This window comes from Ranitomeya variabilis, chromosome 2 (assembly GCF_051348905.1).
Source record: "Ranitomeya variabilis isolate aRanVar5 chromosome 2, aRanVar5.hap1, whole genome shotgun sequence".
Lineage (NCBI taxonomy): Eukaryota > Metazoa > Chordata > Amphibia > Anura > Dendrobatidae > Ranitomeya > Ranitomeya variabilis.
The window spans coordinates 698,920,772-698,937,663 of NC_135233.1; the positions used below are offsets into that span (position 1 = coordinate 698,920,772).

Genomic DNA, 16,892 nt, shown 5'->3' on the forward strand with positions numbered 1-16,892 from the left:
AAATCTCTTCACAGTATGATGATCACTCTTAAGTTTTCATGAAATATCTAATGTTTTCATACACACATATATACATTTAATTTAAAAAAAATCATGGGAGTGCTTCTTTAACCCCTTCACAACCTTTGACATATATTTATGTCATAGGTTCTGTCCCTGCAAGCACACTTCTTTCCCCGCACATGATGATTGAATTAATCAGTCATCTTGTGCCTTTAACAGCCGAGGGTGCATGCCACCATATAAAATGTAATAGTTCTGTTCCTCTTGCTCTGTAAAGCGCACCCCTGAAGCCATACACTACATGTAACTGGTGTCCAATCGGCCTGTATAAACGATTGGTGGTGGCAGCTAGTAGTTGTTTTTGTTATTGTGGAGTTGGCAGTGACCATACCAATGTATATACATACGTTCTATGTGTTGGAATCTGAGGTGTATATATCATAGGCTCACTGTGAGTTCCCCAACAACTGGCCTAGTAGTGGAAGCAGCCGCAGCCTCGTCCACCCCTCGTCAGTCAATTGCGTAATTGCCTTGATGATTGGAGGCAGCGGAGTTGATTTCCCTTGACAAACTGGTGGGATCTGTGTCATCGTGACAGTGTGGTAACAGTGGTGGGATCTGCATGACCCCCTGGCTGTTATCCTTGACGATCTGTAAACAGCGTAACAAGAAAAAAAATAAAAGCACCAGAATTATGGGGGGTTTTGCCACCGCAATACTGCAATAAGAGGTGATCAAAACATTGTATATACCCCAAAATGGTATCAATAAAAACGTCAGGTCAAGGCACAAAAAATAAGCCCTCACTGAGCCCCATATCCTGAAAAATGAAAACACTATGGGTCTCAGAAAATGACATCATAAGCTACATTTATTTTTCTTTCAAATTTCAGATTTTTTTTTTAACCACTTGAATAAAAAAAATACATGTTTGGTATCTGCGTACTCATACTAACCTGGGGAATTATAAAGGCAAGCCAGTTTTACCATATAGTGAACTTGGTAAAATAAACAAAAAAAACAAACGGGTGCATTGCACTTTTATTTGCAGTTTCAACTCACTTGGAATTTTTTTCCTGCTTACTAGTGCATAACGTGATAAAATGAATGAAGTCATTCAAAAGTACAACTCATCCCACAAAAAGCAAGCCCTCATACAGCTAATGGGACAGAAAAATAAAAAAGTTATGGTTCTTGGAATAAGGGGATGGAAAAACAAAAGCGCAAAAACTGAAAATTACAAAGTCATGAAGGGGCTAATAATGTATGCAGTTTGTATTGTGAAATCCGGTGAGATCTTCCTAAATAATATGCTGCAAGACTCAATAAAAGTGAACCTGTTGCTTTACCTTAGTAATTACTCAGGTAACAATAAGTAAATAAGACATGACACAATGAAACCAGGAGATCTTTAATAAGAATATTCATCTTGTATACATAAAACTATTGGTCTAGTAGTTTGCTTTTCTATTTAATAAAATACTTTTTGTATCCACACAGACACAACATCATAAGCATACCAAATATCACGTGGTTTGATCAAGCAAAAACATCTCGGATCAGTTTCAAGTAACTCGTAAACAAACACAGTTTAGAAAGATAATTTACACCATTTCCATGAACCGTATTTTTCGGACCATAAGACACACCGGACCATAACACGCACTCCAAATTTAAAGAAGATCAGGATCTGGCATGTCAGGGGTCACAGGTGTGCCTTACAGTTCAAATGTAGCTTACTGGGGGAAGCAGTGGTGTAGCAAGGTAACATTTAGGTCATTTGACAATAGGAGTGGGGTGATGCTGCAGGCCCAGGGCTAGGAGGAAGAAGTGTCCCGATGGTGCGAGGCAGGTGCGGACTCCCTGCTGCGAACATTGATCTCTTGGGGGTCTTCAGTAAAATGGTGCATGTGCAGATTGAGATCTAAATCTGCGCTGACAACTGGAGACATTTTCCTGAAGCCCACCACAGGGTCAATGGGCGCAGCGGGGACTCTGTTTCTGCCTTACAGTGCCTTCACAGCCCATTCTCCTAGTCCATGGCCCGCAGCATCACCACACTCCTGCCTCATGTGACCCCACTCCACCGCTGCCCTCTCCCCCGCACGACAAGCTACATTCGGACTAAAAGATGCACCCCCTTTTTCCTCCCAAATTTTTGGGAAAAAAAGTGTGTCTTAGTCTCAGAAATATGGAATATCTATCTAAAAATGCTAAGCTATTATTGTTTTCAAGAACTTTACATTATTTTTGTCACATTTTAGTTTTTTTGGCACATAAATATCCCATTAAGAGCCAGGAGATGAAAATAAAAATATTAGTGCTGTCAAACTGTACAAAAATGATAGATTTAAATGTTGTACATTTGTTAACTAGTTAGAAAAGAGTATTCTTTGAAAAATAAATTTCCTACTGTTCAGGACAATACATCATTGACCATGTGAAAATGTAAACCTGCTGGCATTTGTCTCACTTCACATTTTGTAGCAGATGATAATGCACACGTTTCTGGATGCTTGAATGAGCTTATCGGTACTTGAGAAAATAGTTTTGTGTATTGATTCTTGTAATATAGGCTATATTGGCATGAGGGTTGTTTTTACACTACTTCTATTTGTACTGTTAGCATGTTTCTACCCAGCCAGATAGTGGACAAAACTGCCTGCAAAAAGGTTTTTCAGCTGCAGCTGTCGAGGTTGCACCCTTAAGAGGTGAAACACATTGAACAAATGTTGTACCTGTACAAGCTGCATGGGTAAACTGGTAACCCATTGTAAAATGCGTTTCCCCCTGCCACTTGCTGATATTAATTCATCCTTAGTGTTTCCCAATTCTAGTAATTCTTCATGAGATTTAAAGGGAAGGTCAAACAGCAGCTGGGCGCAATGCTCGGCTACCTCCATCGATCCTATTGAGAATAAATGTAGCGGAGGTGCGCATGACTACGTTCCTTTCAGATGGGACTCTTTAGACCCTCATTCTCAAGATTGTTGGGGGGTCCCAGCTGTCAGACCCACAGCAATCGGGAAAAGTGATGAGCAAATATAATTGTTACTCGAGATTTCTCGAGCATGCTCGGGTGTCCTCCGAGTATTTTTTAGTGCTCGGAGATTGTTTTCCTCACCTCAGCTGAATGATTTACATCTCTTAGCCAGCTTGATTACATGTGGGGATTCCCTAGCCACCAGGCAACCCCCACATGTACTTATGCTGGCTAACAGAACTTTTTTAACTAGTTAATAGTGGAGGGTGGATCGCAATTCCACCCGCCGCTATTGCGGGCACATGTCAGCTGTACAAAACAGCTGACATGCCCCGACTTTGATGCGGGCTCACCGCCGGAGTCCGCATCAAAGCGGGGGGTTCTGACCTTTGACGTACTATCCCATCCAAAGTCAGAAAGGGGTTAATGTCCTGGTAGAGGGAAGGAGGTTGCCACTCTGGATTTTACGGTATATGGTTCCATCCATTTTCCCATTGATGCAATAAAGTAGTCCTGTGTCCTTAGCAGAAAACGCCCCCAAAACAATGTTTCTATCTCCATGCTTGACAGTGGGGACAGTGTGCTTTGGGTCATAGGTAGCATTTCTCTTCCTCCAAACACGGCGAGTTGAGTTAATGCCAAAGACCTCAATTTTGGTCTCATCTGAACACAGCACCTTCTCCCAATCACTCACAGAATCAGCCAGGTGTTCATTGGCAAACTTCAGATGGGCCTGCACATATGCCTTCTTGAGCAGGGGGACCTTGCAGACACTGCAGGATTTTAAAACTTTACGGATTATTGTGTTACCAATAATTCTCTTGGTGACTGTAGTTTCAGCTGCTGCCTTGAGATCATTAACAAGTTCCCTCCCCCCCTGTGTAGTTTTCGGCTGATCTCTCACCTTCTTCATGATCAAGGATACCCTAACAAGGTGAGATTTTGCATGGTGCCCCAGATAGATGTCGATTGACAAGTCATTTTGTATTTCTTCCATTTTCTTACTATTGCACCAACAGTTGTCTCCTCCTACTGCGTCTTACTTTTGGGTTTTTTAGCCCATTCCATCTTTGTGCAGGTCTATGATCTTGTCCCTGACATCCTTATAAAGCTCTTTGGTCTTGCCCATGTTGTAGAGGTTAGAGTCTGACTGATTGAGTCTGTGTACAGGAGTCTTTTATAAAAGGTGACTATGTAAGACAGCTGTCTTTAATGCAGGTAACGAGTTGATTAGGAGCGTCTAACTGGTCTGTAGGAGCCAGAACTCTTAATTGTTGGTAGGGGATCAAATACTTATTTCTCACTGCAAAATGCAAATAAATTTATATAATTTATACAATGTGATTTTCTGGATTTTGTTTTTTATATTGATATCTCTCAATGTTAAAAGTATCCTACCCTTAAAATTATAGACTGTTCAAGTCTTTGTCAGTGGGCAAACTTACAAAATCAGCAAGGGATCAAATAATTATTTCCTTTACTGTACACTGCACTTATTTTCATCTGACCACTTTGTCCAAGGAAAAAAATCTGATATGTGCACAGCCTCATTGAATATCTTTGGGTAGCACTTGTCCAATTTTTATGGTCATGTGCATGAGCCCTTAAAGATGGCATCAGGGAGAAGGTTGTTATAGACTTCTACAGTGTAGAGTATTTATAGTTTCAGGGAGGGCACAGAAAATGTGCTTTAAAAAAGGAGGAAAAGCATGAAGATAGAAGCTGTGCACTTTGAATACACACAGACCTCACATCAAGCCTATATTACTGGGAGAGGTACTCAGGAGAGAAAAATCTGGAACTGTGTTAGGCTGAAAACTGCACATCTGGGGGTATGAAAAAAATGACTACCGGTACTTTAAACATGATCAGTGGAATGTATTACTAATGAGGCAGTTACTTTCACATATTAATGCTATAGGCCTTGTATAAATTTGATCCCTACATATTTGCTGCAATAACTCAAAAACTTCATTTTATATTTACTCAGTTTTCCATTATCGAATCTCTTTATTAGAACGGTTTCTGATCCGAAACCATTTACTGTGACAAATATGTAATTAAGGAGGCATCTGTAGAAGGTAACTACTTATTCACATTACTGTAAAAGTTTAATTTACACTTTTCAAAATTAGCAGCTACAAGTTTTGACATGTAAATTTGGTCAAAAACAAAGCGTACACCATTGCCTTAATTGTAAGAAAACAAAATGCTGTCTGACAGTTTCATGACATGTTACTCTGCATGAGGCGATGTGTTATGACTGAGCAGATATTACTAGTAAGTTCCATCACTGTAACTCTTCTTCAGCTTCAGGCAGAAGGCTTCCAGCCAGCGAACTCTGGGCACTGGCATGAGCAGTAGAACTCAGAACTTCTTCAAAGCTTCCTTGAGTTTGGTTTGTATTTCCTACTTTAGCCTAAAATCAAGTCAGAAAACAGGAGAGTGAAGATATTTATAAAAAAAAAAAAAGTGACCACAGTAATTCATACATTACATTTTGGAAGTTCTAAATTCCTCCCTCTTTCATGATCTCTGGGCTAAATCTTCTCCTTGTATCTAAAAATATTCCAGAACCATAATATATTTGGGAATATGAGCCATTAGGGTTAGTGTATCTCTAGCAACTAGCTAGTTGGGAAAGCCATGTTATGTTTGGTACATTTTATCATCATGGATTTTGTTTATATCCGTCATGACAAATGGGATCGATTACTTATCAGATAGATCTACATTGCTACGGCTAGACTGTTTTTGACTTTAATCCTTCCTGACAGGCGAAAGACATGTCTTAGGCCATGTGCACACGTTGCGGATTTCTTGCAGAAATTTCCTGAAGAAAACCGGAAATTTTCTGCAAGAAATCCGCATTTTTTTTTTTGCGTTTTTTTCCGTTTTTTTTGCGTTTTTTTAGCATTCTGCAAGCGTAATTAGCTTGCAGAATGCTAAAGTTTTCCAAGCGATCTGTAGCATCGCTTGGAAAACTGACTGACAAGTTGGTCACACTTGTCAAACATACTGTTTGACAAGTGTGACCAACTTTTTACTATAGATGCAGCTTATGCAGCATCTATAGTAAAAGATAGAATGTTTAAAAATAATAAAAAAAATAAAAAAATGCTTATACTCACCCAGACATCTCATCAGCAGCGTCCGTTCGTCTTCCTATAGCTGGTCTGTGCGCACAGGGCCTTACGTGACGTCACGGTCACGTGAGCGGTCACATGACCGCTCACGACCAATCACAGGACAGTGACGTCATCGGCAAGGTCCTTCGCCGCACATCAGCTACAGGAACCGAACGGCAGCGTGCAGCGGTGAGGCGGGAACACTGCGCGGGACATCGAGGGTGAGTATAGGACTATTTTTTATTTTATTTCTTATTTTTGACCACTTATATGGTGCCCAGTGCGTGGAGGAGAGTCTCCTCTCCTCCACCCTGGGTACCAACCGCACATAATCTGCTTACTTCCCGCATGGTGTGCACAGCCCCGTGCGGGAAGTAAGCAGATCAATGGACTCCTAGGTGTGCGGAATCCCTGCAATTCCGCATTTTTAATGAACATGTTGCTTTTTTTTCCGCTATGCGATTTTTTCGCGGAAAAAATCGCAACATTTGCACAAAAAATGCGGAATACCTTGTAAATAATAGGAGGCATATGTTAGCGTTTTTTTCGCGTTTTTATCACGTTTTTATAGCGAAAAAACGCTAAAAATCCTGAACATGTGCACATGGCCTTAGGGTACGTTCACACAGGACTTTTTTGCTGCTTTTTTTTGCTGCTTTTTTTTATGCTAATTTTCAGCTGCTTTTTACAGTACCAGTAAAGCCTATGAGATTTCAGAAATCTCATGCACACACGTTGGTTTTTTGTTTGATCAGTATTTTCTGCTTTGCTGCTTTTTTTGGACATAGGGCATGTCACTTCTTTCAGCGTTTTTGCTGCGTTTTTGCAGCGTTTTTTCACCCATTGACTTGAATGGGTGATGAAAAAAACGCTGAAAAAACGCATGTAGCATTATTTGCTGCGTTTTTTGTGCAGAAAATCATGGCCAGCAGGTAGGGATCTCACAGCCAAGAGCTTAGGGGTGTGGTTAGTGAGGTGTGAAGAGCCATTGTGAGCCATTGTGAGGTGTGAAGAGCCATTGTGAGGTGTCCTAGCAGCTGAAAATTGGCATAATAAAAAAAGCAGCAAAAATCTGCAGCAAAAATCTGCAGCAAAAAAGTCCTGTGTGAACATACCCAAAAAACGCACCAAAAATGCACCAAAATAACGCACCAAATTAGCATAAAAAAAAGCAGCAAAAAAAAGCAGCAAAAAAGTCCTGTGTGAACGTACCCTTATACAGCTGACATTTGCCTGTAACTGCCACAGTTGGACTTGGCCACGATGCCACAGTCAACAGGTTGTGATTGCATCTAGAAACCTAATAAAGCCCCAATGACTTCTATTTTTGTTCGAAGCTTTAAAAACTCAAACTACAAAAACAAGATCTATCCTGCCCTATTGAATGCCATAAAAATGCCACATTTGCTGTTTTTCAGTGACCTTTCTTAAAAATGTAAAATAAAAGCAATCTAAAACATTATATGCAGACATTGACAACATTTTTGGTACTCTTCTGTAAAAGAATATACCACAAGTCACGTGAAATTGACAAAAGTAATTTTTAACTTAAATTTGCTGTATATCAACTAATGAAATCTGTCCTCCTTTCTTCCTCACTGCATAGTGGTTTCCACGGTATCTTCTGAGTTGGAAGAAGAGATACGCAGAGTCCAGTCATTGGCCCCTTCCGCTATTCCAATTATTTGTACCTGTTTACCGAAGATTACACCTATTACAAGGGTTTCATGATTTCATCTTCAGTGGTCACCCTGGGGTTACAGCTACGTGAAAAGCCATTGCTAAGCTTATGTCGTGGCCATACATGTATAATTATATTAGAATTTTTTTTTTCCACCTGTGAAGATTGCGCACTCTCTATAGTCAGTCAATACCGGCTGGCAAAGGAATTGGCTCTATTCCAGAAAAAACCTGGACTCATCAGTCCATGGATTTCATCATGGATTTGCCTTTGTCTTGTGGCAAAACTGTTATGTGGGTGGTGGTTGACCGATTCAGTAAACAGGCTCATTTTGTTCTATTATCGTTGTTATCTAATGCTGAAACACTATCCAGGTTATTAGTCATGTGAGATTGCATGGAATTCCTTTTAACATTGTATCTCAGTGTAGTGCAATTGGTCTCCAAATACTGGAGAGCTTTTGGTAGTAAACTGGGGGACTGACTAGTCTTTTTTTCTCTGCTCACCAACCTGAAATCAACAGTCAGACAGAAAGTATAAATCCATTGTTGGAACAAATTTTAAGGTGTTTTGTTGCAGCCCAGCGGGCGAACTGGTCTACATTTTCACCTATGGCTGAGTTGGCCTTTAAAGGGGCACTCTGGTGAGATTAGAAAAATGTTGTACTACCCTGCTCTCATAAGTTATAAAGATGAGATTCCCAGTGCGGTTCTATTATCTTTACAACACTTGGAATTCAATGTGATGGGAGCTGCTCTTCATTGTCTCCTTGTCTGCAGCCTGAGGTGAGGGGGCGTGGCCTTCTCCTGGCCTTTAGTAGCAGCCAGCCCCCTGGTAATATCTCCTTGTCTGTAATCAGAGGTGAGGGGGTGTAGCCTGCCCTTAGACTTAAGGCCCCGTCTCACATAGCGAGATCGCTAGCGAGATCGCTGCTGAGTCACTAGTTTTGTGACGCAACAGCGACCTCAGTAGCGATCTCGCTATGTGTGACACGTACCAGCGACCAGGCCCCTGCTGTGAGATCGCTGGTCGTGTCAGAATGGCCTGGACCTTTTTTTGGTCGTTGAGGTCCCGCTGACATCGCTGAATCGGTGTGTGTGACACCGATCCAGCGATGTCTTCACTGGTAACCAGGGTAAACATCGGGTTACTAAGCGCAGGGCCGCGCTTAGTAACCCGATGTTTACCGTGGTTACCAGCGTAAAAGTAAAAAAAAACAAACACTACATTCTTACCTTCCGCTGTCTGTCCCCCGGCGTCTCAGCTTCTCTGCACTGTGAGCGCCTGCCGGCCGGAAAGCGAGCACAGCGGTGACGTCACCGCTGTGCTTTCCGGCCGCTGTGCTTACACAGTGCAGAGAAGCGGACGCCGGGGGACAGACACCGGAATGTGAGTATGTAGTGTTTGTTTTTTTTTACTTTTACGCTGGTAACCAGGGTAAACATCGGGTTACTAAGCGCGGCCCCGCGCTTAGTAACCCGATGTTTACCCTGGTTACCTGGGACCTCGGCATCGTTGGTCGCTGGAGAGCGGTCTGTGTGACAGCTCTCCAGCGACCACACAGCGACAAAACAGCGACGCTGCAGCGATCAGCATCGTTGTCTGTATCGCTGCAGCGTCGCTGTGTGAGACGGGGCCTTTATACTAGCAGCCAGCCCCCTGATAATGCCTCTTTGTCTGCAGTTTGAGGTGAGGGGGTGTGGCCAGATCCTTGCTAGTAGCCCTGCAGTGAAGGAGGCATTATCAGGGGGCTAGCTGCTACTAGAAGCCTGGGTGCAGGCCATGCCCCCTCTTCTAGGACTGCAGACAAGAAAACATCAGAGGGCTGACTGCTACTAAAAAACAAGAACAGACCATGCCTCCTCACCTCAGACTACAGACAAGAAGACATTATCAGAGGGCTGGCTGCTACTAAAAACCAAGAGCAGGTCATGCTTCCTCACCGCGGACTGCAGACAAGAAAACATCAGGAGGCTGGTGTGACAGGAGTGTTACATCAGTGTCCAGCTCCATGCTGTTACTACCAGCCAGTCTCCTGATAGCTGTTTCTCTGCAGAGAACAGGGGGCATGGCCATGCCCCCTTTTTTTTTGTACTGGCTGTTACTCACAGGGGGGAGCTTAACACTGCCCTGTGACATAACATCCCAGATGGGATGGGGGGAGCAGTGAAGAGCAGCTGCTGTCACACTGAATTATAAGCGTCATAAAGATAATAACACTGGGCATCTCATCTTTATAGTTTAAGGGCAGGGATATTACATACATTTTTCATCTTTCTGGAGTACCCCTTTAATGGCTGGGTCAATCAGTCTACTGGAACCTCACTTTTTTTGTAGTTATGGTTTTCATCTCCATTTTGGTGAACTCTGTAGGATAAGTTCTCAAAGTCCTGGAGTTGAGTTGAGATCGCCATACAAAAACTTGGGGATGTATGGAGGGAGGTTCAAAAGAATATTGGGGTTGCTCAGCTTTGCCAAAAAATTAAATGCCAATAGGAAACGTTTGAGAGGTCCTGTCTTTAAAATAGTTAATTTTATCTAACAAAAATATTAAACTTTTTAATGTACCATAGGCGAAGTTGGGTCCTAAATGTATTAGCCCTTATGAGATTCTGGAAGTAGTCAGTCAAGTGGCCTTTAGATTAAAATTTTGTCCGTCTCTTTGCATTCTGAATATCTTTCTCCAATCCCTATTAAAAGTTTGTCTCCTCTGTGTTATCACACTTTCTCCTGCCTCCTCCTGTTTCCGTCAGTGGAGTTTTGGAGCATGAGGTGGCGACATTTGTGGATTCTTAGAAGGTCCAAAATTCCCTCCAAATCTTTTCCATTGTTGGGGATACGGACTCAAGTAGAGATGCTAGATCCCAGCTTGATCTCTGAAGGCTGATCACTTGGCCAGAGCCTTGTATTTAAGGTTTCCTGGGAAAACTGGGGGTTCTGTGGCTACCTAGGAGAGGCGGTTCTGTCATGATGCTGCCATTCATGAGGTCCTAGGGATGCAGTGAGTGATGGCTCAGCCGCCCTATAGAATGCAGGGGCGTGCTGCGCTGTCCGTTTTGTGAATTACAGCCCAGCTGCCTATTTCGGTCAGGCCTGCTAGGTTTCGTCCAGGTGTCTCCCTTTCTGAATAATTGCCTGGCTATTTAGTTAGCTGAAAATGGTTAGATTATTGCCAGTTGGTGGTGTATGTGCTTTGTTCTCTAGCCACTCTGTTATTCTGATCTTTTGTTGCCTGACCTGGGTTTTGACCAACCATTTGCTTAACCCATTTGTCTTGAAACACTATCTTCTCAGAATTTTTACTTTGGACTGTGACCAGTGTACTCCTTTGTTTTGCCACTTTGTTTATGAAAAACTCTTTTAGTATTTGTCCACGAACCTCTTGACTCCCCTGCCTCATGACTTGTCCGTGCGAAATGACGTTTACAAGCGTCACACAAACTGTCTACATTCAGCAGGACTTATAGATTTTGTAAAAGAAAGTTGAATTTTATTTGCATCAAATTTGTTTGTAAAACTTCTATTTATATATAGATTTTTCCTGGCTTTCGAATGTTACTTACTGGAATAATAACAATGTTAAGACCTACATGTTACAACAATCGCTTATTTTCCAAGCAACATGTTAATTTTTCATACTTCCAAATAAAACTAATCTTGGATAAGTCAAGCCGGTTCAGAAACGCAAACATTGTTTGTGTCATTAAAGTGCACGCTATAGCTGGTGCTGTTGGGTGACAGTATTGAATCTTTCCACCACATTTCATGGGAGACTTAACGATTCATTGTGCAAAGAGGCATTGTTTAACCCTAGTTCTGGAGAGCACTGGAATGTTTCCTAGGCAACATGGAAATAGCTACTGCTTTCACATTTGGTACTACTTTTTGTATTACATTTCCTCTAAATCCATGTACATTTCCATACACCATCTGTCAGAAACTGAAGTATTTTACAGTCTGTACCTTTGAGCTAATAGGGTTTACATAATTTATTTCCATGTGTTCTTTGAAATGCTGCAACGTTGGATTAAAAAGAAATGTCTAGGTGGTAATGTAACATAGTGACAGAATGTAGTTTGACATGCAGCCATATTCCACTTTTACATATTTGATTTTGTACTATTAACCTTAATGACTTGATTTATAGACTTAAAGGGGTTGCACCCAGACCCTGCTTTGGAACCTAATTTAATCATCTTTGTTGAAGCAGCCAGAATCCCAGCAATTGGCTCATGACTGAGGGGGCTGCAGAAAGGTATGGAAGTTGTTGCTCTAGTTTTTCAATTTTTTTAAAAAAAATATGGATTAAAATGTATCTTAAACTCTGAAATGTACTACATATCAAAATGTTATGTATGAGCTTATAATGGAGGGGTGCAGCTACAGAGGGTTCAGAGCTACATAGTAAGGGATAAGGAGTAAAATTGCCTTTAGCATCTAATGGTTAATTAGTCACTGTCCTTTCAGCAAATTTTGCATAAATAAATACTGAATTTGAATCAGAGAAAACGGAGTTTCTCTACTTATAAGCCATTTCCTCAACACCCTACACGCACCCCACCTCTCCCCAACATCACCATCTCTACCCCAGCCTTCTAAACTCATCATTAACTGAAATTTGATTTGCTCAAGATGGACTGACAACACACTGAAATATAAAATTACAGCTGACTATTAAAGTCTATGAAGTTGGGAAGAGAAGTAAGGATCAAATTTAGAGGTATAGACAAAATGTGCTGCTTCTCTAGTAGATTATTTTATGGTAGAGCTTGATTCATCAGTGCTCAATAGTGATGTTTAATATTCTCCGTGCTGCTTTTATTATCTATTTTGATAAACACAGACAGGAAAGCAGAAATTCAACTATAGTCAACTATAAAATCCACCAACCAGGGAAGAGGAAACCCTACCAAGTTTACCATGTTAACCTTATTGAACAGTGGCAGGACAGAGAGCCCGTGTAATCTGCTTGTCTGGTGGCCAAGTCTGATAGCAGTGCAGAAGATGGTAAGGTGGGTGGCGGACACCTTGTCCCACTCACAGAAACAGCAATGTCGGGAGCTGTTGCAGCAGGATTAAGACCTGTTTTCTGAGTTACCAACCCTCATTCAGGTTATAGAGCCTGAGGTACTCACAGAGCCTCATGTTTGCATCAATCTGAAGCCATGTCAGATTCCAGAGGCCCGCAGAGAGGTGATCTCGAAAGAACTGAAGCGGATGCTGAATCTAGAGATCACTGAAGAGTCCAAGAGTGGCTTGTCCAGTCCCCATAGTGTTGGTGCCAAAACCAGATGGAGAGTGGCGGTTCTGTAATTACTACAGGAAGCTCAATGAGGTCTCGAAGTTCGACACCTACCCAATGCCTAGGGTAGATGAGCTTATTGAGAGGCTAGGACCAGCTTGATACATCACCACCATGGACCTCACTAAAGAATAATGGCAAATTCCCCTGTCCAAAGAGGCCAGGGAGAAGATGGTCTTCTTGATGCGAGACGGATGTTATCAGTATGTCAGGGTGCCGTCTGGGTTGCAGGGAGCCCCGGCCACTTTCCAGAGAGCCATGGACCAGATCTTAGCACCCCACAAAAAGTATGCAGTAGCCTACCTAGATGACATTGTCATATTCAGCCAGGACTTGGGAAGTCATCTTGGCAAAGTTCAGGCCATACTTGATGCCCTAAGGAAGGCAGGTTTTACCATCAATCCAAAAAAATGTGCTATGGGGATAGAGGAAGCCAAGTATTTAGGCTACATGGTAGAGGTGAAATAAAACCTCCAATATATAAGTTGGAAGCGATCCAGAACTGATCACAGCCCCTCTTGAAGAAGTAGGTCAGGGCATTTCTAGGTATCATGGGTTACTAATGAAGATTTGCCCCTAACTTTGCCCTGATAGCAGCCCTGCCGAAGGATCTTCTGAAAGGGACGAAATTGGCTATGGCTAAGTGGTCCCCGGAAGCTGAGGTGGCCTTCCAGGAACTGAAAATGGTCTTCTGTAAACAGCCAGTTTTGGTGGTGCCCAATTTCTCCAAAGAGTTTGTGGTCCAAACGAACACATCGGATGTCAAGCACTTTTGTCCCAAGAGTCTAATGGAGAGGAACACCCAGTAATGTACACTCTGAGGTATTACCTGTTAGGCAGAAGGTTCAGGTTAGTGTAAGATCATGCTCCACTATGGTGGATGTGAGAGAAAAAGGAAAACCATGTCTGAGTAACTAGGTGGTTCCTAGCCCTACAAAATTTTAGTTTTCAGGTGGAGCATAGGCCTAGGAAACAACTTGGGAATGCAGATACCCTATCAAGGGTCTATTGTATGTTGGCAGAAGGTGACAAGCCCCCCCCAGCTTTTGGGCAGATGGGGACGGTATGTTAGGTGGCAGCTGGACAGGTCATGGATGAGAGATATGTGTCTCGGTGATGTAGGACCTGGAGAAACAGGCTCCAGCACATTTACTGCTGAGAGGTGTTTATTAGTGATGAGCAAGTGTACTCGTTGCTCGGAGTATTTGTGAGTGCTCGGAGATTTAGTTTTTGTTGACACAGCTGCATGATTTGCGGCTGCTTGACAGCTTAAATGCATGTGGGGATTCCCTAGCAACCAGGCATCCCCCACATGTACTCAGGCTGGCTAGCAGCCGTAAATCATGCAGCTGCGTCGACAAAAGCTAAATCTCCGAGCACTCACAAATACTCGGAGACCACCAGAGCATGCTCGGGAAAACCCGAGCAACGAGTATACTCGCTCATCACTAGTCTTTATGAGGCTGAATTATCGGTCTGGGGTTTACATATGGCGGTCTGAGAGGGCGAATCCCTCAGACAATTGGACTTTGTTATACGCTATCTTTTTGTTTTGCAGTTATGCCAGAAAGGCTCTGTTTACATTGCTGAACCCTGCTATGGTTTTTGCTGTTCCTTAATAAAACAGCAGCTGATTTACCACAAGAAGCGTTGCTGTGTCTACCTTGGGAAGCAGCTGATTGAGTCAGCTGATTGAGTCAATGTGGCAGCTGGACAGGTCGTGGATGGGAGGTATGAGACCCTGTGATGCCAAGTCTCGGTGCTGTAGGACCCGGTGAAGCAGGCTCCAGCACACTTAGTGTTGAGAGGTGTTTTTATGAGCATGGATTATGGGTCCGGGTTTTATGAGCAGCTGAAAGAGCTTGGTGGGATCAGCTGCTCACTTACTTCCAGTCCAGGTCTTGGATGGTCTGATTTAAGGAGGTCGGGGCTGTCTCATTTTGTGTGTTTTGCAAGGTGAGGAAGCCTTGCATGTACTGCTCAGACCCTGCTGGCGTCTGAGAGGAAAGGACTCATATTTATCCCATGTGTTCTATGGACTTGTTTTTTTTTGTTTTGTGATACCTTTGTTTACCTGGAAGAGGCTACTTATTTTTGTAACCCTGTTTATGAATATTCTTTTAATAAATCGCCTGTTTGTTTTGAACTAACGAACTACGTCCCGTATGTGAACCAGCGTCTACCGTAGAGCTGATCCCTCACAAAATACATATGTATGTACACCCCCCCTTCCCCTCCCATCTGCATGTGTGTTTTATGAATATGATACTAAGTGAAATTCTCCCAAGTGAGCAATATATACCACTGCAGGGTACACATATTATAAGGTGTACACAAATGTACAATGACAAATATATATTTTTGATTGGTATTTACTTGTCCATTATTTTGTTCCTGGTACATATGTATTTTTGAATATTATGCATTTTGGTGCCCTATGGGGAAACAATATATTTTGATATTAGATTCCAATATTTGAACAAATTATTGTGCACATACTTGGTAGCTTATTTTGAAGAGTCATTAGAAGTGACAGGTATGTCTTAAAATGGATTGGTAGCTATGGTTAACCACTCTACTTTTCCCTTGCACCAGATTTGATAATTCTGAGTTTCCTTAGCTTTTTAATGTTTATTAAATTTTACTTTGTAAAAATGAAGCACATTCAGTACCCCAATATTTAAACCCTATTTACTGTATATAAGATCGGTACCTAGTTAATAACTGAATAGTTGTATTCAGAACAAATAGTGGTATTGTATTCTACATACCACGCGAGCATCCCAGAAGCAAAGCATCAAGAAGATAAGCATTGTGATACAGCAGTTATCCCATGGCAATCTTCTCTCTTCACACAGGTACAAATTCCCTCTGCTCGCTGTCTCCTGCAATATATTCTAATGGTACAACTTCCCATCTCTGATTGCTGTCTGATCCGCTGCAATAGATTCTAATGGTACAAATTCCCTCTGCTTGCTGTTTGCCGCCTGTCATCTGCTGCTTTACCCTCTAAAAACATATATTTTAATGTGCCTGCTAATTCATTGGTATAATTCATTTGGTGCATTGTACTTATTACTCACTGTTGCATATCTATGACTGGGATCAGTGTAGATCTTATCTGGGGGAAGGTGTTAAAATAGATGTAGCAAGGCTGAATGTCTTTGATCAGCTGCCAAATTATCCGCAACCAGTACCCACAATCCAACTGTTCTGACCCAGCATTCTGGACTATAAATTTAGAAGCATCCTTAGGGGTGCACGGATGTGGGGGTGCACGTGAGCATCCCAGAAGCAAAGCATCACAAAGATAAGTATCGTGATACAGCAGTTATTCCATGGCAGTTAGTTAGGGCAGGAGTCAGGTAAGGCTACTTTTACACTTGCGTCGGTACGGGTCCGTCACTATGCGTCGGGCCGACGTACAGACGCACGTTGTGAAATTTGTGCACGACGTGGGCAACGGATGCAGTTTTTCAATGCATTCACTGCCCATTCTGAAGTCCGGGGAAGAGGGGGCGGAGTTTCGGCCTCGCATGCGCGGTAGAAAATGGTGGACGCGACGGACAAAAAAAGTTCACTTGAACATTTTATCGTGCCGATGGTCTGCCAAAACACGACGGATCCGTTGCACGATGGACGCGACGTGTGGCCATCCGTCGCGATCTGTCGCTAATACAAGTCTATGGGCAAAAAACGGATCCTGCGAGCACATTTGCAGGATCCGTTTTTTGCCCAAAACGACGGATTGCTAAAAACGCAAGTGTGAAAGTAGCCTAGCACTCTGCTGACCCT

The 16,892-nt window shown here is 42.4% G+C and overlaps 1 protein-coding gene across 2 annotated transcripts in view; it reads right to left on the reverse strand.

Moving 5' to 3' along the window:
• Positions 1-1,400: 1,400 nt before the first annotated feature.
• Positions 1,401-16,892, reverse strand: part of TPD52L1 (TPD52 like 1) — a 108,978-nt gene continuing 93,486 nt past the window's right edge. Inside the window, exon 6 of one of the 2 annotated variants that reach the window (XM_077289440.1) lies at positions 1,401-5,405. In XM_077289440.1, the coding sequence (XP_077145555.1) occupies positions 5,277-5,405 (129 nt within the window). In that variant the 3' untranslated portion in view covers positions 1,401-5,276. The remainder of the gene's footprint in view (positions 5,406-16,892) is intronic. The other variant, XM_077289439.1, reaches the window with a different exon arrangement.